General features: G+C 31.9%; 3 protein-coding genes across 5 annotated transcripts; 2 read left to right on the forward strand and 1 right to left on the reverse strand.

The window, feature by feature from the left end:
• Positions 1 to 286: 286 nt before the first annotated feature.
• LOC115711460 (uncharacterized) lies at positions 287 to 5,119 on the reverse strand. Of its 2 annotated transcripts, none has more exons than XM_061111460.1 (7): positions 4,952 to 5,119; positions 4,289 to 4,380; positions 3,683 to 3,870; positions 2,869 to 2,968; positions 1,709 to 1,942; positions 1,495 to 1,619; positions 287 to 711 (listed from the first exon to the last, which is right to left on the reverse strand). In XM_061111460.1, the coding sequence occupies exons 1-7, from the start codon at positions 5,006 to 5,008 to the stop codon at positions 530 to 532; spliced, it is 978 nt and encodes a 325-aa protein (XP_060967443.1). In that variant the 5' UTR covers positions 5,009 to 5,119; the 3' UTR covers positions 287 to 529. The 2 variants fall into 2 exon arrangements, with proteins under 2 accessions (XP_060967443.1, XP_030495662.2); XM_030639802.2 differs by having other exon boundaries at positions 287 to 726.
• A 2,442-nt stretch (positions 5,120 to 7,561) lies between these two features.
• On the forward strand, positions 7,562 to 11,627 carry LOC115710206 (rab escort protein 1). Its single transcript, XM_030638553.2, has 9 exons — positions 7,562 to 8,401; positions 8,524 to 8,646; positions 8,906 to 9,005; positions 9,383 to 9,421; positions 9,519 to 9,750; positions 9,840 to 9,915; positions 10,702 to 10,894; positions 11,001 to 11,081; positions 11,174 to 11,627. The coding sequence occupies exons 1-9, from the start codon at positions 7,692 to 7,694 to the stop codon at positions 11,252 to 11,254; spliced, it is 1,635 nt and encodes a 544-aa protein (XP_030494413.2). The 5' UTR covers positions 7,562 to 7,691; the 3' UTR covers positions 11,255 to 11,627.
• Positions 11,628 to 14,202: 2,575 nt separating this feature from the next.
• Positions 14,203 to 19,239, forward strand: LOC115709281 (vacuolar protein sorting-associated protein 20 homolog 1). 2 transcript variants are annotated; one of them, XM_030637349.2, is made up of 6 exons: positions 14,203 to 14,580; positions 16,075 to 16,227; positions 16,398 to 16,550; positions 17,519 to 17,602; positions 18,707 to 18,845; positions 18,948 to 19,239. In XM_030637349.2, the coding sequence occupies exons 1-6, from the start codon at positions 14,479 to 14,481 to the stop codon at positions 18,971 to 18,973; spliced, it is 657 nt and encodes a 218-aa protein (XP_030493209.2). In that variant the 5' UTR covers positions 14,203 to 14,478; the 3' UTR covers positions 18,974 to 19,239. The 2 variants fall into 2 exon arrangements, with proteins under 2 accessions (XP_030493209.2, XP_060967444.1); XM_061111461.1 differs by having other exon boundaries at positions 14,205 to 14,580; positions 18,707 to 19,239.
• Positions 19,240 to 19,553: the final 314 nt, after the last annotated feature.

Genomic DNA, 19,553 nt, shown 5'->3' on the forward strand with positions numbered 1-19,553 from the left:
TGAATGATATATTGTTTGCCCTTTTGGCCTTTTATGAAGACTTTTCACAAAGAAGATATTTGCAACCACTCATAGTCTCATATAGTTTAGGAAGATATTTAGGTTATAAAAGTTAAATAGTATTTATTATTAGTATGTTTGTGATGGTTACTTCTGACTTTGAATGGAATTATTAATGAAACAATTTTAATATTATTTGTAAATACTCGAGCAGATTATATAATTGTTGACAAATTTTCCAATTCAATTGAACATTTTAAAGAAAGTCTAGGAGATTAAATAAAGATTGAACACCCAAAATGACAAATTCAACTCTGGCTTTCTTGTAACATTAATCAAAATCTCATTCACCATCATCTCATACAAAAATGACAAAATATTTCCACTCCAATTCCAAATTCTGTCAAAAAAATCATAGCCATTGAGCTTCTTTTTCTTACTATATATGTACATCTCAGCTAAACAAGAATGAGGAAATAAAAATGGTTAAGAAAACAGCTACAATATCTGATATGAAACCTTTTTCAGTTTAGTCTTTTCTGAATTCTACCGATCTTCGCCTTTTACGAATCAATGGTACTTCGATTTCCATGTCCTCATCGACGGTCATAGAATTAACCGATGTGGGGAGCTTCTCTTGTGCATTTGAAGGAAGAGGCGTATCGTTGTTGGTGCTACTACGGAAGATACCCCAAAAGAACTGCTTTGATTCTGAGGACAAAATATCTGGCAAAATACATGGGAAAGGAAATTTTGTGTATAGGCATATAAAGACAATAGCAAATAAACAATCTTATTATCATAACAAAACATCAGACATGTTATAATGGTTTTACATAGCAATTTCTAGCTCATTTGAGAAACAAGTCATCAATGGCAACAGGTAGTGTTCATATGAAAGTGAAAACTTATTTTAAGCAAATAAGGTACCTGTGAGTTTAGTCATAACCTAAATAAGTTTAAGATCGACTTGAAAAAATGAAAATGTCAATACAAAATAATGCGAGTGACAATATATTTTTCATGAAGGAAACCCCGTCTAAACCTATAAATTTTCGCGTCAAGACTAAGTATTTTGAGCAATTCTCATTCTTAGATTTACACAGAGAATGGAGAGCTTCGGTGTAATTTTTTCTTATTTTTGGACAAATGAGTATTTTATATACTAGTGAACTGTTTTGGATTATCCAAATTGGATACTAGTTTGTTTTGGTGTGTTTTATGCTAAAACTTATGTAATCACGGTTTTCCTCCGCCACAAGTGAGGGTTTTTCAATATATAGCGTGGGAGAGGGATCATTTTAAGACAAGTGGCATCTTTCTGTTTTTCCACAAAATAAAAAATAAATAAATAAATAATTTTTCGAGTCAAGGAAACTATTCAACTGCTATGTAAGGTACTCAGAAAAGACTCGAACCTCATATCATCTATTAGGCACTAAGAATGTTTGTTTAGAAACACTAACAACAAGAATTTAGAGAAAAAAAACTTACTTTGCGAATCGTCATTAAGCTGTGTTGATGAGAATATTAGTAGCTCAACACCATTGACACAACTTGTCATAACAGATTTATGGAATTCCAAGTATTCAAACAGCTTCACATATTCCTGTCTTGAACTACAAGTGATATAAAAGAAAAGTATTTACAACACAAGAACATAACTCAAAAAGCGATATCATCTAATAAATAAGAAGCTGAAATGGACCTTGTACTGTTATCATCAGCTGGGAAAAAGTACATGCCAACATCTAAAAGATCTGGACAAACATCCTGGAAGAGATCAGTGAAGACATGGCACCGAGGAAGCATCTTAAGTTGAAGAACGGCAGGCATCTTTCTCGAAATTTCATACACTTTTTGATGAACTTTGCATGGAAGTTGTGCCTGGAACCTACCAAGCAATTCACATGGTGTCCAATTTAGAATGCTGAAGTCTCCCCTGAAGAAAGAAAAAACAGTTGAAATTCAAAGGATTTACTATTTGAGATACATGAAAAGACAAGCATTTTGTTATGAAAGCATATATACTCATTCCATTCCAAAATTTCAACCAAACAAAGGAATTGGTATTTCCTTTCCATTCTATTCCTATTCTCACAAATACCAAACAAGATTGCATTAAAAAGAGATGATGGGAAATCACCTTTACTGTATAACTGTCTAGACAATCTCAGAGAAGCTTTATTAAATCCTAGTCTTTTATCTTGATGACATGGCACTTACGGATTGGATATTCAAGTTTGACTACTCTTGAAGTTAGTTAATTCAGTTGGCTTACTTAGTAGTCAAGTCAGCTTCTTTTCATTTGTATAAGTACAGTTTTTGTAAGTATTGCAATCAGTACTTAGTACAGAGAGAGCCACTGTATTGGTGAGGTTTTAAAATTGTCGTAACAGAGAGAAGTCGAAGGGAAGAGGGTAATTCTTCAAGGGACTTTGAAGGTGTTCTTCTCCAATTCAGAAGCTTTACTCAAAGGGAGATGTTCAGTACTTAGTTGTCAAACTTTCTTGATTAATTCGTAATGTGTCATTGACATAGTGAAGATCGAATTCCTCAAAAGGAGTTCAAGAGGAGTAGCTCCAAATTGGTGTGAACCTTCATAAATTTCCTTGTGTTCTTTATATTCTGTTTTTACTTTATCTTCTTGGTTTCTGGTTTGTAATTTAATTTGCAGATTAAAACTATCAAAACTACAATCACAAATGCCAATCACAGAGAAGCATTGAGGAGGAGTATTTCTTAAAGCACAAAGCATATATCTGAGCATTTTTCTTTTCAAACAAGCAACGATTCCACAACATCACAGTACGAGAAATTCAAGATTTTGAAGTAAAAATAAATAAATTGAAAGGATAAGTTACCCACTTCCAAGTTGCATTTGGAGCAGGAAAAAATGTAATATACGAGGAAAAACTCGGTGGAAATTTCGGCAGCTCTCCTTCTTGAACATCCTTAGTTTTACCACCTACAGAAACATAGACTGCAAATCAAACAACAAATCAACTTAAGAATGGTGATAGGCAACAATGTACTGGCTGTTTTGTTGTTAGAGGCTCTTTTGTGCATGGGGCACAACAACTTTTTTCTCTTAAAGGATCCTAGGAACAGCACCTTAATATATTAGGGTGTTTTTGAAAGTAACTGTGTAATTACTGGGGAAGTAATTACACTCTATTTTAAAATACAAGGTGTGTTTGGCTATAATGTGGCAATTACTTATGAATTCCGAATGTCTTGTTTGGCAAAATAGTTAGTAATTACACACGAAAATAATAATTTTTTAGTACCTAATATTTAAAATGGAAAGTTTTTAGTTTTTACAAAGTATAATTACACCAAATTTTGAGATCTCTCAATTACACATATCTCAATTGCATACCATTACCGTGTAATTACATGATCAGATAAATACACACAGAACTGTGTAATTACTGTCAATTACAACCAAATCCATTTCCCTCTTGACTTTCTATGTAGAGAATGTAATTCTTTTTAATGAATTAACAAATGAAAAGAAAGATGCAGAACTGATGATACAAACAATCTTATCAATTTCTACACAAAATTTTATAGCAATGTAGATGCTATGCACATATATCTCTCCACTATTTTTTTTTAGAGTTAGTAAGCATTTGAGATAGCTTAATGACTTCTTCATGAGAAATGAACTTAAGTTTACCAGTTTCTACAGTCTTTTGCTTATTGGAATGAAGCTGTGAAACTGAGAATTTCCCATTTCTCAATGCTCTTGTGACAGCTTCATCGTTCTTCTCTGTTTCGATCAAAGTCGAGTAACTAACACTTTGGCATGATTCACAGACCCAATATTCAGGTATCTCATCCTTTACTTCTCCTCTCATGCAATAACTGAAAACAGAAAAATCATTTAAGATTGATTATTATCAATGCTCTGTTCTTTCCATAAACTTTTGTCAACAAAAGCAATTAGGTGGCGTTTAGTTAGGAATAGGAATCAAATTTAAAATGCATAAAAAAAATTGATAAAGGTTCCATTCCACCAAAATAGTAGAAAACCCATTCTATTGGAATGATTTCGATTCCAATCCATTCCATTTCATTACTCCCAACCAAACGCCACCTTAGCAATACTTGAACAACATAAAACAAAAACAAGAAGGACAGCAATAACAGCCATAAACATCTATCTAATCCATCTCACACAAAAATAATTTCCATTGACTTCATTTATCAAATCATAAAGATAATTCAATAATCAAAGTTAGAATAAACAAAGGCATTCTCATGCTAAGAGAGAGAATCTTACATGTGTTCACAAGTTGTGTTGCACACAGAGCAAGTTACAAGTAAATGTTTAAAATTACCATCATTACCACCACATAGTTCACAAACTCTTTCCTGAAAAAGAGAAAGGAATAAATCATATTAATTATACAAGAAATGTTGTTACTAAATTATATTAAAATAAAAACCAACTGGGTCAGACTTATTTCTATACAATCAGAATATTGTTTTACCTTATACAATATAAAGAAAAAAAGGAAACTAATTCACAACTCTCATGAACAAAAAACATGGAAAAAGAGATCCACTTGATTGAAAAAATGAAAACCAAAAACCTCTTTAAATTGTGGTAAGCAACTAAAAGCTTTTTCACAAACACTTGTTATACTATAACTATACTACCCTAAAATCACATCTTTTCATATGGGAAAACATAGCAAAATGTGATAGAGAGTATAAAATCCTTCAATACAAGGAAATGAGTATTCGGTAATCAGTGTCTTTTTCAATCCAAGAAACCAAACCAGCTCCAAATTCAAATGGAGTTTATACAAATAAAAAAAAAAAGGACTTTTGATTTCTTTCAAAAATGATACATGGAATTGAAAAGTCATGAACACAATCGTAAGAATGGTGGGTCTACAAAAAAGGAAAACAAAAACAAAAAATGGGGGATTTTGGTTACCTTTGTTTGGAGTTGACAATCCATTTGGATTTGGAGGCTTTTCGTCTTTCTGATCATTTTTTTTTCTTTTATGAAGAACTGAAGAGTGTAGAGTGTTACTTAAGTAACTCCTTCCATAAGCCTTTTCTTAATCTAAATAAAATAAAGAGAAGTTAACCATATACTATTATTTATTTTTATTTTAATTTATGTTTTGAGTTATTTAGAGTTTTTATGTAGATTGTTATTTAAATTTTATTTGTGAAATATACTATTCTATTAATTACTATGTGAGTTTTGAATTTTCCTAAAAATGTAAAAAAAATCATTTTAAAATATAAAAATGAAGAAAAAAGTTCTAAAATAAAAATTATTTTTGAGTGTTTATTATATTATTATTATTTTAATTTACTTATTTCATAATAAAAACTATTCAAAATAAAATAAAATATTTAAAAATAAATGATCATTATATAAACAAAATACTCTAATCATAAAGTGAGTAGTTTAATTAGCATATCGTTTGACAAAACGTAAAGAAATATCACTAAAAGAAGATAAAAATTGTTTACAATGCTCAATGTAGCGTGCATGCCAAGATGGCATGTTACAAGCTAGGTGATGCCCACAAGTTGGCCAAGTGGTGGTCAAGTGGTGGCGCATGTTGTTGTGTATGCTGGTGGCATGTTGATGCTTAATTTGTACAGTCGTGGCATTTTCGTAAATATCTTCATCATTGTTCGGATAGGGACGGGACTTGGTATTCACCATTTATTTGAGTCTACAAATACAATGGCACAATTGGATTTGAGAAACTCTGTGATTTGGTATATGGTTTGGCCATATGTCTACATAGCCAAAATCATGTATGATCTTGGTAGAAGGCTAAAAGCTTAGAATGTTCTTTAAGGGGGGAGTATCTCTCTCCACCACCCCTGGCACCTTGGTGTTAAATGAGCTACTACTGGTCAGTGGGACTAGTAGGGCGGGCATATGAGGACCACGAGGGGACTCATATGTCTCCATGAGTTGGAATACTCATGGACACTATCAGGCCGACCCAATAGCGCTGCCAGAGGTTAACAGGTACGTTTCTATTGGTTTGCCGGTATGCCGCTTGCACGGGACGTGGCCTAAACCTCCAAGAGACGTTGTGGTGTGCCTTGGCCACGAGTCTCAACACGAGATGGCACAGGTAGTCATTCGTGGACTAGTTTGCATATGCGCATAGGACGGATGCACCATGTTGGAAAGAGACAGAGATCTAATGTATGCTACTAGTTTGGTGGCTTGTCTCGAGGGCCTGCTAACATGCGTGGAGGCATGGTGCCTTGAGGATTGGAAACCACTAGTACCTAATAGTATTGCTCTTAAAGAGTACTATTATTGGTACTAGTGGTAACTAGCACCACCAAAGAGAGTACAAAGCATTACTTGTGTTTTTTAGTATTTTTTTTACATTAAATTATAGAATAATTTGCGACATAAATACTTAAGCTTAATCCTAAATTACAAATAAATACTTAAATTTAATTTTTGACGATAACAATATCTAAGTTATATTTTTGGAACTTACGTAAGTACCTAGTCATTAAGTGTCAAGTCAATAATCACGTGACAGTCTCTGATTAGTCCATCTCATTATTAATTTTTTATTTAAATATTAATTATTTCAATATACCAATAAAAAAAGTAATACTTGACACTTAAAAGAGTTAGGTACCTACCGAAGTTTAACTTACATATTATTAACGTTAACAATTAAACTTAAGTATTTATCTCTATCCGATAATTAAACTTAGAGTAATTTACGACATAAATAACTAAGTTTAACTTCTAGTTGTAAATAAATACATAAGTTTAATTTTTGACGATGATAATACCTAAATTATATTTATAAAACTTTCGTGGGCATCTCAACATTAAATGTCAAGTTATTATCACGTGGTATATGACAATTTATTAGAAGTTTCAAAATTATAATTTTAAGTATTATTACCGCTAAAAATTAAACTTAAATGTTTATTTATAACTAAAATAAAACTTAAATATTTATCCCATAAATTACTCTTAAACTTATTTATTTATATCACAAATTACTCTAAATTATATAAGAAACCGTACTTATTACTACTTTTAGGAGTGTTCATAGTGCGGGTAGTGCAGTTTTTGACCATTTTTTCAAACCAACCTACACATGTAGTTTTTCTAATTTTTTCTAAATTCGCACTCGCACTGCGAAACTAAAAAACCATGAAAATCACACCGCAAAAAATGGTGCGAAGCAATGCGATTTGGACTATCACTAATAATTAAACTATCACATATACAATAAAGTTTGAGCAATACTTTTCAAAAATACTATAAGGCTTGAAAATAAATATGAAAAAAAATTAAGTTTCAGTAATACAATAATAGACTTTGGGTTAGACATTCACATATTGGGTCTTAAATAAATATAAAAATTAGTATTTTTATAATGTACAGTGCAGTGCGGTTTGAACTGCGTATTAACAATTCAAAACCGCAAACCGCATCATACTGCGTGATTTAGAAAAAATTCAAACCGCGATCGCACCGCAAAGAATTTCAAATCATTATTTTTTTTTTGCGATACGGTGCGATGCAGACGATTTGAGCGGTTTGATGAACACTCGTGTCTTTCTCATCATTTCACTTAACAAAAAAATGTTACAAGTATCTTTTTTGAAGAGAATTTGATGAATGAATTAGTAAATTGTTGTGTTTTTGAGACCCAAACATGGAAGAATTCGAATTCTCTTCATACCCTCCAATTGAGCCCAACACCTTCGATCTCATCCTCATCGGCACCGGTTTACCTCAATCCGTAATCGCCGCCGCCGCCTCATCCGCCGGAAAAACCGTTCTCCACCTCGATCCCAACCCTTACTACGGTAGCCACTTCACCTCTCTCTCCATTTCTGATTTAACTTCTTTCCTCAAACCCCAAATTTCCACTACCACCACTGATGATGATGATGATGATGATCAAAACTATACTGTACTGAATCTCAATCTCAATCTCAGTTCTCTTTATTCTGATGTTGAGATTTCGTCTTTTGATGCTGAAACCATTGCCAAACACTCCAGAAGTTTCAACATTGACCTCGGGGGACCTAGGGTTTTGTTCTGTGCTGATAAAGCCATTGATTTGATATTGAAATCTGGTGTGAATCAGTATGTTGAGTTCAAAAGTATTGATTCGAGCTTTGTTTGTGATGATAATGGGAAGTTATCGTGTGTTCCTGACTCTCGAGCGGCCATTTTTAAGGATAAGAGTCTTAGTCTTACGGAGAAGAATCAGTTGATGAGATTCTTTAAGCTGGTTCAGCAGCATTTGGAGAATTCTGAGGAAGAAAGTAGTGAGAGTTCGAGGATTTCTATGGAGGATTTGGAAAGCCCTTTTGTTGAATTCTTGAAGAAATTGCGATTGCCTCCTAAGATTAAATCGTACTGATTTTCTTTATCTGTAAATGAGAATTTTTTATTTTTTTTTCTTCTGCCATTTCAGATTTTGAGTCTAGTAAATGATTTATATATATATATATGTTTATGTATATATATTTATGCAGGATTATTCTATATGCTATTGCCATGGCGGATTATGATCAAAGCAACTTAGAGCTTTGCAAAGGTATACTTAAGACTAGACATGGGATAGAACGTTTAACTCTGTATCACAAATCAGTTGGCAGGTTAGATTTCATATTCTATATTTGCTAATTTGAAGGCTTGGTACAATCTTAAGAGACTTATAAAAGGTTACAAATATATTTGTGTTCATTATAATATGAAATATAGCTACATTATGAATTAAAGTTTCATGTTTGAGATGGAATTTAGAACCCAATATGTTCTTTTAATGTTTGACACTTCATCTTTAGTTTATTTCGAAAAGCTAGTATGATCAGTATTCTACGAGCATTTTTTTTTTAATTCTTATGCTGTTCTTAGGTTTATGAATGCGTCTGGTGCCTTGATTTATCCAATTTATGGCCATGGAGAGTTATCTCAGGCCTTTTGCCGCCGTGCGGCTGTCAAAGGTTGTATTCATGTAAGTTCTGAAGGTGGTATCTCTAGTTTTCTATATCATGCGAAACTTCAACTTGATTTCCATAATTTCTTTAAGATTTACTTATGCCATAGTATATTGCTGACTATATTTGGGTGTGTGTTTTTCTCCTTATATCTATAGCCTTTATGAGTTGTTTTTGTTTGATATTTCTTCCTTCATAACGTCTTTCTTGCACGGCCGGTGTACATTTTACATGGAAGAATTTGGAATTTGACCTTCATGTTCTTGATATACTCAGTGATTATTGCACTTCAAGGATTATAATATAGTTTTGTCTGGTTGCGAAGTCCGAACATTGCATTGCATATACTCCGTGATTATGCATGCTTATTAATCTTGAGATCTTTGTTATACAGGTTCTGAGAATGCCAGTGATTTCATTGCTTATGGACAAGGTACAGATTGCATTGCTTAAAATAATTATGCCTTAAAAGTTATTACTCTTAAGGATCATATAAGCTCACAAACATTTGAGCTTGAGAACTTTTCCAGGAGAGCGGGCAGTACAAGGGTGTTAGATTAGCTTCAGGTCAGGATTTATTCAGCAATCAGCTTGTTCTTGACCCAACGTTCACGGTCCCATGTTTACCAGAGCCTCTCAGAGGAACTTTAGAAGGTTTAAATCTAAGAGATGTTAAAGGAAAGGTGGCAAGGGGGATATGTGTTACAACAAGTTCCTTGAAGGCAGATGTAGTCAATTTTCTCGTTATGTACCCTCCTCGAAGTAAGAATGTTTTCTAATCCAATGCTCTCATTGATGTTTTTTATTTTCTTATCTTTGATAGCAAATAAATGATGTTCGTATTTTTTTAGCTTTATATCCTGAGCAGAGTATGTCGATCCGAGCTTTGCAGATTGGTGGCAATCTGGCAGTTTGTCCCTCAGGAATGTAAGTGATAGTTTTGTTGAAATGTATTTTTCTCCTATTATAACATAATATAGAAATATCTCTTATTTGGTGACATACTTTTGGTTTTAGTTCTTAGCATATTTCTGTAGGTTTTAGCTCTTAGCATATCTTTGTGGTCTTTTTTTTTGGGGGGAAATTGAATTTTCTTAGGAGATTGTGATGTATCATATGTTAAAACAAAATGGCTAATTTGGATTTTCCCCCCAACTTGACATGTACCAATTTGTGCCTCTGACCATTTAAGCCGTTATAAATTCTCCTGAACTATTGAGATTGTTAGATTCAAGGACTTGTTAGGTGTTTGTTAGTAAAATTGAACGGAATTGGACTAAAGTCATTAAATCTAACAATTTTAATAGTTCGTCGATGATTTTTAACAACCTGAAAAAATTTATGAGGTATAATTTGGTGCATGTCAAAATTCAAGAGGAAAAACAGCTTAATTAGAAAACAAATATATTGTTTTTGTAGTTATTCCTAAAACAAAAAGGTTTAGCATTTTATCATAGTCACGCCTTCAGTTGTGAGAGTTTGTCTTTGCTATCCCAAGTTGGATGCATGATAACAACTCTTCTATCGTTTTTAAAACAACTCGATAGAAAAATTGATGCTCTAAACAGTTGTATAAAGTTACTTACCATGAATGAACTATTATCATTTACTTTTTTGCTTTTATGAATGAACTATTGACTGGCAGATGACCTTTAGCCCCCACTCACCACTCAAAAATGTGTAATTGGCTACTGTTTACTTTCTCTTCTTCAGGTTTATATTGTACTTTTCAGCATTGTGTGATGATGCAAAACAAGGGAAAGACATGTTACGTGCAGCTATGAATGCCCTTCTCAAGATCCCGGCTTCTGAAATTTCCGAAAAGAGTTCTGAAGTCCAAAATCAAGATGCAGAAGTAAAACCCACTTTGCTTTGGAGCGCAATGTATATTCATGAGTTGACTACGGTCGGTTTGCTTCTTATTCTTCTCACATTGTCAATGTACACTTCCCTATAATTCTCAATTTTCGGCTTCAAGTTTAACTGTTGCAAATTGTTTTTATAATTTCCAGGGTAACTTTGATCATATCAGCTCCACACCAATGCCAGATGGAAATCTTGACTACAACGATTTATTAGATGAAACTGTAAAGGTAATGTGTTTCGAAAGACCTGTGCAAATTCTTACTTAAAATTTGTTTGGTAACTCATGAATTTGGAATTGTTTTACTTCCGATAACAATAGCTTTTCAAGAAGATGTATCCTAGTGAAGAATTCTTCCCCGAGGTTGAGTCGTCGCCTGACAATATCGATGATGAAGATTAATTTGGCCGTCCGGAGAACTAGTATCATACACGAGGAATCGCTTTGCCGGTGGTCTTGAAAAGTATGTCATTTGGTTATGGATGTTTAAGTGTTGTATATTAAGAACCTGTGATCTGAACAGAAGTAGTACTACACTGACTATAGAAAGGAGGCTGACTAATAGAAGAGATTTTTGTAGTAAAATTAAAAAAATTATCTCATATATGTTTGGATTGAAGTTGTAAAAAAGAAAGTCATTCTTACCAACTATAGAAAACAACAGAAGAAAAGTTTGTTTGGACAATAATTGAGAAGGATGATGATGGTTTAAAGAAAAAAAAAATAGTGATGAAATTAATGTATTTTATTTAATTTTATAAAAATTTGAGTTGAATAATTATTATTTTTGTTCTATTTTAATTTATAATTAAAATTTATACTGTTTTTTTTTAATGAATGAAATTTCTCATTAGATCAAAGCTAAAACAAGTTTGAAGACTTGCATAAACTTGGATAATTTTGACTACCAAACTCTCTTGGTAAAATTATGACCAATAAAATTTGTTGAGTGAATTACAAAATAAAAATTTAGAAATATTTTATTTTTTGAAGAATAAATTAAATAAATTAAATAAATATTAAGAAATATTAAGATTATTATAAATCAAATAAATATCTTGCAAAATTGAACTATACACACGATTTTTTTCTTGTTCAATAACTTAAAATAAATTTTACTAGTCTATTTATTGTTTTTTTGAATAATAATGGGAACTTCATTACTTTAAATCATCCAACACCAAAGAAGAAATTACATAAGGTAAAGAAAGACTATTACAAGTACGATCAACCTCAACAAGAGAGGATCACGCTAAACAATGCGCCACCTTATTAGCAGCTTCACAAAACTCAAAGAGATATTACCAACCTCGACACATAATGTCTTACACTCTAAAATAATATGACCATATGGAGAGGCCATATTTTTATTACTTTGAATATCATAAATCACCCTTAAACAATCCGATTCCAAAATGACCCCAACCCAACCATTGGTCTTTATCCAACTCAAAGCTTCTTTTATCCCAATGACCTCCAACCATTTGTCTATTTATTGTTTTAATTAGAAATAATTTTTAAAAATTTAAATTTGTTAAAATAATACCTAAAAAGTAAAAGTGTACTTTAGTTTTATATATATTTATTCATTCAAATGTAAATAAATAACGAGTTACAGATATTTAAGTGTAACCTACTAAAAAAGGAGTAGCTGGTTCAATAGATTAGTCGATTCAATTGAATTAGTACTAATATTGACAAATATACTTTAAATTTAAAATTCAAATCAACAACTGTGAAATAAACATAGTTTGAACTATATTTTAAAAAATGGATATAAATAATATTATATAAATAATGAAAACATACTAAAAAGCTCTTAATTAGATTGGTCAAGTTAGTTTGAATTAATTAGATAGGTTGACTTTATTTTCAACTTGTTTAATATATATTGGACTGGTTGTATTTTCATCTTGTTTTTCGGTTTGTATTTTTTATTAATTTTTTTTAATTTGATTTAGGTGCGTTATTCGAATCGGGCCATTTACAAAAAATATAATATATCATTATTTTCCAAGATGACTATTAATGCAAAATAAGAATAAATATCAATGATTTTAATACTAAAAATAAATTAATAAATCTAATGAAATATTATTAAGAACAAATAAAATTTTTCCCCTATAACCCTTGTAGAGTTTTGTCCTTAAACTATAACTCTTGTAGAATTTTATCCCCTGAAATTTTTTCTACTACGAAAATTCTCTACGAACTATACAAATCATTGCAAATACCCTTCTTTAGTTATATTTGTTCATCTTTTAAAACACTTTGTTTATGTGACTATAAGTTACTGATATAATTACAATACAATAACTTATTTAATAACTTTAAACTACCTGAAATTTACTTTATTGGCGTTAAACATACAAACAATAGCTCTAAGAATTCACATACATGCTCTCATAATTCATCATTAGACTACTGTTTATGCATTTACGTTTTGTCTGGATTTTTAAACTCGGTTAGATGAATGTTATGTTAGTGCATATCAACAAATTATTTAAAGAAATGAGCAGAATGCAACTATATGAGATATTTGTAACAATTTTTATAGTTCAAGGGAAAAACTTTACAAGGGTTATATTTTGGAGGATAAATCCTATTTATTCTATTATTAATAAGAAAGTATTTAAAAACTAAAATAATAATTTAAAATAGAGTAATTTGTGGTATAAATATTTAATTTAACTTACAGCAGTAAATAAATACCTAAGTTTGATTTTTGACGATAATAATATCTAAATTATATTTTCGAAACTTCCGTAAGTACTTGACTGTTAAGTGTACAGTCATTATTCATGTTTCATTTCTTATTAGTTTATTTAAATTAATTTTTAAATAAAAAATAAAATTTAATGACCTGAACTAATCAGCGACTGCCACATTGACACTTAACGACAAATTACTTAAATAAAGTTTCAAAATTAGCTATTTGAGAAGTGCTACCGTCAACCTCCTTTTACAACCTCTTAATCAACCTTTACGCCCAAAAACACATGTCAGAATATTTTTTTTACGGGGGTGTTCGTTATGCTTACAACATCATCCCTGTAAATTTTTGAAAAATTTCGAATAGTTTACAGTGCCAAAAATACGTTTGAAGTTTTTTGAACGCGCGTGGTAAACTGGAATATCAGGAACTATGTTTTCGGTACGGTAAACTATTCAAAAAATTTCAAAAATTTACAGGGATGATACTGTAACTATAACGAATACCGCTATAAAAAATTTGAAAAAAAATATTTTGGCATGTAATTTCGGATGTGGAAACTGACTTAAGAGATTATAATAGGAGATTGTAATTAACCTTATATATTTGTTATGAGAGTTAAACATTGATATTTATTTGGAAAATTACTAAAAAATAATACCTTTATTTTTCTACTCTTCCCTATTTTTATTTATTTTTCAATCTATTTCTGCAACAACATTTGGTCGCCGGCGACGAGAAGAGAAGAGGCTCAAGTCACTTCACGACCGAGATCTTCCTTCTTCTTCAAGGCTCTTCATCATCATCTTCTTCTTCGGTACAAAGATCTAGGGCACTAATCATTAGCAGGTGATCAGAGGAGGAGCTGGGCACAATCAGAGCCTGGGATGTGTAGAAAAGCTCATCGAAAAAGATGGGGAATTTGTTCGTGAAGAAACCCAAGATCACTGACGTAGATCGAGCTATTCTTTCTCTGAAGACCCAAAGACGCAAGCTTGCTCAATATCAACAACAGGTATAATAAAACTCATCCATAGTTTTCAAATGTTTTGTTTTTGGCAATTGATTAGGGTTTGTAAAAAAAATTAGGATTTTTGATTGAGAGACAAGTTAACTTTCAACACTAAATAACCAAAAGAAACAAAATTTACAGTTGTAGTTTTGGAACTTAGAAAACCCAATGCAAATCTCCAATACAATTGACATTTGAAATTTGTATGAAAAGATTGTGTTTCATATTATTGGGGCTTCACTTCATTGATTCATTTAGCTATAATTGTGATATGAATTAGTTAGTGTTAGTAAAAATTTGTATATAGGCTTGTAAAGTGGGAATGCTATTGAGTTTTTGCTTTTATTGGCTAGAAGATAATAGATATTTTATCTGTGTGAACCACTATAATAATGTCCAGTAATGATTTTAATACCACCATAGTCAAATAATTGAGAAGGTAATAGCCTGCTCTTACTTTGTTTTGGAAGTTTTCATTCAACTATTCTAGCAAATTAGTATCTTCTTGGTTTACTTTCATTGTGTAGAGAGGGCTGCACAATTGACATTTGAATTGTAGTTCAGTCGCAAACATACCATACCGAAGCAATCTTTTCTAGTAATTCTTAGAACCATGATTCCTCATGTTGTGTTACACCCAAAATTGTTTGTGAAGTGACTGTTAGAATGCGGAAATGTAGTGGATTAAGTATGATGAGGTTTAGTGTATGGTAAGATGTATGTAGTTCCATCTCAAAATCCAAAGGAGTAGCCCATGCATCTATCTTATATATGGTATTTAGTTTCCACACATTATCAATGTGACTCTCTAATATTTTTCTCAAGATGACAGCTATTTTTTGCTCACCAATCTTGGACGACTCGATCACAAGTAGTTCTTTTGGCCCACAATGTCTCTTTTTGGCTCATTATCCCCAAATCACAAGCGGCTCTTTTGGCTTTTCATTTTGAACTAGTTTTTGGATTTGGATTGGATACTCGTTAGAGTTTAGTTTAGCGCTGACATATTATATCTTTTTGATAAAAATTTGTATTGAAGTAAGGAAACTCAGAAAATAAAATGGCCAGGTATTCAATAAACTCCCTCTTACTTTCAGTCCACCCCTTATTTTAACTAATGTAATCTATCCCAATTTCAATAGAAACAAGCTGAGAAAGTACCTCCATAGCATTTTTAGCCAAGTGAGCAAATTAAACCTATTCCAGCTACTACTCGACTCAGGGAGCCCTCCTGTTGGCTGTTTTTATGTCTAGCATATGCGAATCTAGTTGGAGGGCTATTGTAGCCAATATTAACAATTTTATCTTCTTTCTATTAATGACATTTTTTTTTGTATTTTCATTTTATTAGACATTTTCTCCTCTTGTTTTTTGTTATCACTTTGGTAAATATGGAAAGCTCGGAAATAGATCAACTTGTACGCACACTGGAGGATTGGTCTCAACAAACGTATTCTAATGCTGGGGTCTTACTTGTTTGTGTTTATCTTTTTCCAGCTTGATGCTATCATTGAAGCTGAAAAACAAGCAGCAAGAGATTTGATTCGTGAAAACAAAAAGGATAGAGCTTTGTTAGCTTTGAAAAAGAAGAAGGCACAAGAAGAATTATTGAAGAAAGTTGATGTCTGGGTCATTAATGTTGAGCAACAGGTAAGCGAGAACTTAAGCCACAATTTTTTACTTCTTTCTCATTATTATGATTATTACTGTCTGTTTTTTTTTTCAGTAGTTATTTGTTAGGATCAAAATGTTGGTCTGTTAAGTCATAATGATTTTTGGCTTTTTATAGTTTTTTGTTTTTGGCATGTATTTTTGTTTAGTTGGCAGATATTGAATTGACTAGCAAGCAGAATGCTGTGTTTGAGAGTTTGAAGTCTGGTAGTGAGGCAATGAAAGCTCTACAGAATGAAGTCAACCTTGATGATGTTCAAAAACTAATGGATGATACTGCTGAAGCCAAAGCTTATCAAGATGTGAGTTTGATTTTCTCTCTTCTTTATGTTTAGCTTGGCTCTTCTGTATAGGATCCTTCTCTCTCTTTCTCTCTCTCGCTCTCTTTCTCCATATATATATATATATATTACTATGTTTTCAAATATTAAATTTGTGATCTCTGTTCGTGTACGTCATGGGAAATTACAAATTTTATGAGATTTTATACTAACAGTGCAAAAATATGTCTTTTTGAAAAGAGAAAATTTATTTTATGAGAAAAATTCAATAAAAAGTTGAAAAATATCGAAAACCATGCTAATCAGGTACCCTTATGATAGTCATTACCTAATACTGTTTTTTCCCCATAAAATAATTTTTCTTGATTATAAGTTATATTTTTGCAAACTTATACCTTAATCCCATAAATATGAAAACTCCCCAATTAATATTATGCAGCAACTTTATCCATGTTTATTTGTAAAGGACAGTAGGACACTGGAAGCATTTTGTTTTATATTTTGCACCAGTTGCTAGAGTACGGGTGTTGGCTGCCTATTTTTCTTTATTTCTTTAGTTTCTTTACAAGAGTTGAGGCCTGCTGCCAAATCCCATGCTCCGGGTTTGAGATAGGATTTCAATGCTTTTAACTGTTTTATTGAGTTTTCTTTTTTATTGATCTCTGTTAGTTCATTAAGCTAAAGTATTGGTTGGTTTGGAAAAAATCAATTAATTGATAAGCCAGAGCAAATCAGAGTTCATTCATGCAATGACATTGTACTCGGTGAGGATCAAATCTTTGCTTTTTTGAAAACGAGCATGTCTATGGTCTTAGGGAAGAAGATCCACTCACAACAGTTTGTTTTTTATTTCTTTTGTTGCCATTAAGATTTTTTTTATTTATTTAATTGCTGCTGTGCAAAATTTTGTTCACTTGTAATGGTATAGATTGTTTTTACCATTATTCTCCAAACATTCTGAGTTTATAATTGGATATGTATCAATGCAGGAGCTTAATGCTATTTTGGGAGAGCAGTTATCAGCAGAAGACGAAGAAGAGATCTTAGCAGAATTTGAGAGCTTAGAAACTGAGGTTCGTATTTTTCTCGTCCTGACTAATTGTGTAACTAGAATTGAACGTTCATCCACTTATTGTCTGCTTATTTTTTGTAAACTTATATTGCTAGATTTAAACTTTTTAAATTGAGGTCTAACTCAATCTGAATAATTATTTAGGTTACTTTTCGGGTGTTAATTTTTAGTGTGCAGTAGCAAATGCCGGTCTGCAATTTGTGACCATTTTATGTCATTTGGCTTTAATGCCTTTGAACTTGATAGGCCTAGTCAAGCAAACTTATGTTAGTGACATAGCTGAGCTTTAATCGCAACTAATTTTGTTACATATATCTTAGGAAATTGATAGGAAATATAAATACAGAGGGGTGGGATTAAGAGGGTATTAGGGATATAGGGAGAATTGTATTGTGAGGTTCCAGGCCCTTGAAGATTGTGCAACTAGCTTTTCTTAATATTCTATGGCAAGTCAGATCCTAGTTCGATTCCTCGACACACTTTACGTACGGTGCAGCTAGGGTCTCACTCTCACTGTCACCTTGAGGACAAGGGCAGGGTATTGATAGACTTTCCCTTAGCAGCATAGACATAGAGTTAGTGCGGTGATATTAGAGTGTGGCTGGGGTATCGGGTTCTCCATAAGAATAGAATAAATAGAGGGAGGGGGTTCATTTTGTGGTGTGGAGTAATCACTATGTGGATGAAAACAGGCTCTTAAGTTCCAAGCCCTCTTAAGTCCTGTGGGGTTTTATTTTGTGATGATGGAACAATTTGTAGTACAAAGGTCAATTTTGGTTGTGGATATACAGTTGCAGTTCTGCTCTATTCTATTGTCTACTACTGCTATGTGTGTGTGAGCTTATCAAAACTCTTATAAACAATTAGAATTTCAGATCATTAATCACATTCTCTTGTTAAAATACATACATGGGACAATGAAATCGCTTGTGTAATTTGATTTTTCATGCTATGTATTTTTTTTTGTCAAATTAAGAGGAAAAAGGCTGTTTATGTTTAAGAATTCACGTGGCTTCGGTATCTTTTTTTGTTGGATTAACATATCGAAATCTGATTACTCCTATCCTAATGCATTTCATTTCTGCTTATTTTGGATAATCTTCAGATGAATGTTGAAGATCTGCCTAACGTACCGAAATCAGAGTCAGACAAACTGGACCTTCCTGATGTACCAACAAAACCAGTAACTACAGCCAATACTACTGATGAAATTACTCCACCTGAACCTTCCTCAAAGATTAAAGGTCTCTCTCTCTCTCTCTTTCTCTCACTCTTTTACACTTTCATTCACAGTAACATTTCATCACTATTGATTTCATTATGGATTTCTTAAAAAATTGGAACAGTTCTGGAGGAGCCGTTGCCAGCATGAGCAGAAATTGGAAAGTTCTTATGGGCTGTTTTCGGTGGCACGCAACAATTGATTGATTTGGTGAACACTTCTTTTACATTTCGGCTTTTCTAAACACATCTTGGCTAAAACAAATGTAATCATCACGGTTACATATTTAATGTAATCATATTGAAAATTCTTCCATATATATAAATACATACTGTTTTCGAAAACATCTTTGGTGATCTTTGTACAAAAACAAATTTGGTAACTAATGAAGTCTCTCTTTACGTTTTCCTTTTAAATGGTTATTTGTTAAATGGTCACAAATGGCTTCCTTCATATATGTGACCCAAAATTTGAAATTTTGGATTTTTTTAAAAAAGAATTTATAGAAATATGTATGACCCAAAATTTGATTGTTTATGAAGTTTTGGTGTGTATATGTATATTTTATTGAATATTATTGTTTAAGATTAGTTTAAGAAAGTTTATTAATTATAAAAGAGTGTCCTATAGTTTAGAGTATGCCTTTTAATTAATTAACTTAATTTTGTTTAAATAAATTTAGTTAGGTCATTATTTTTTCTATTATTATTAATTATAAGTTCATAAAAAA

The sequence above is a fragment of the Cannabis sativa genome, chromosome 3, assembly GCF_029168945.1.
Source record: "Cannabis sativa cultivar Pink pepper isolate KNU-18-1 chromosome 3, ASM2916894v1, whole genome shotgun sequence".
Lineage (NCBI taxonomy): Eukaryota > Viridiplantae > Streptophyta > Magnoliopsida > Rosales > Cannabaceae > Cannabis > Cannabis sativa.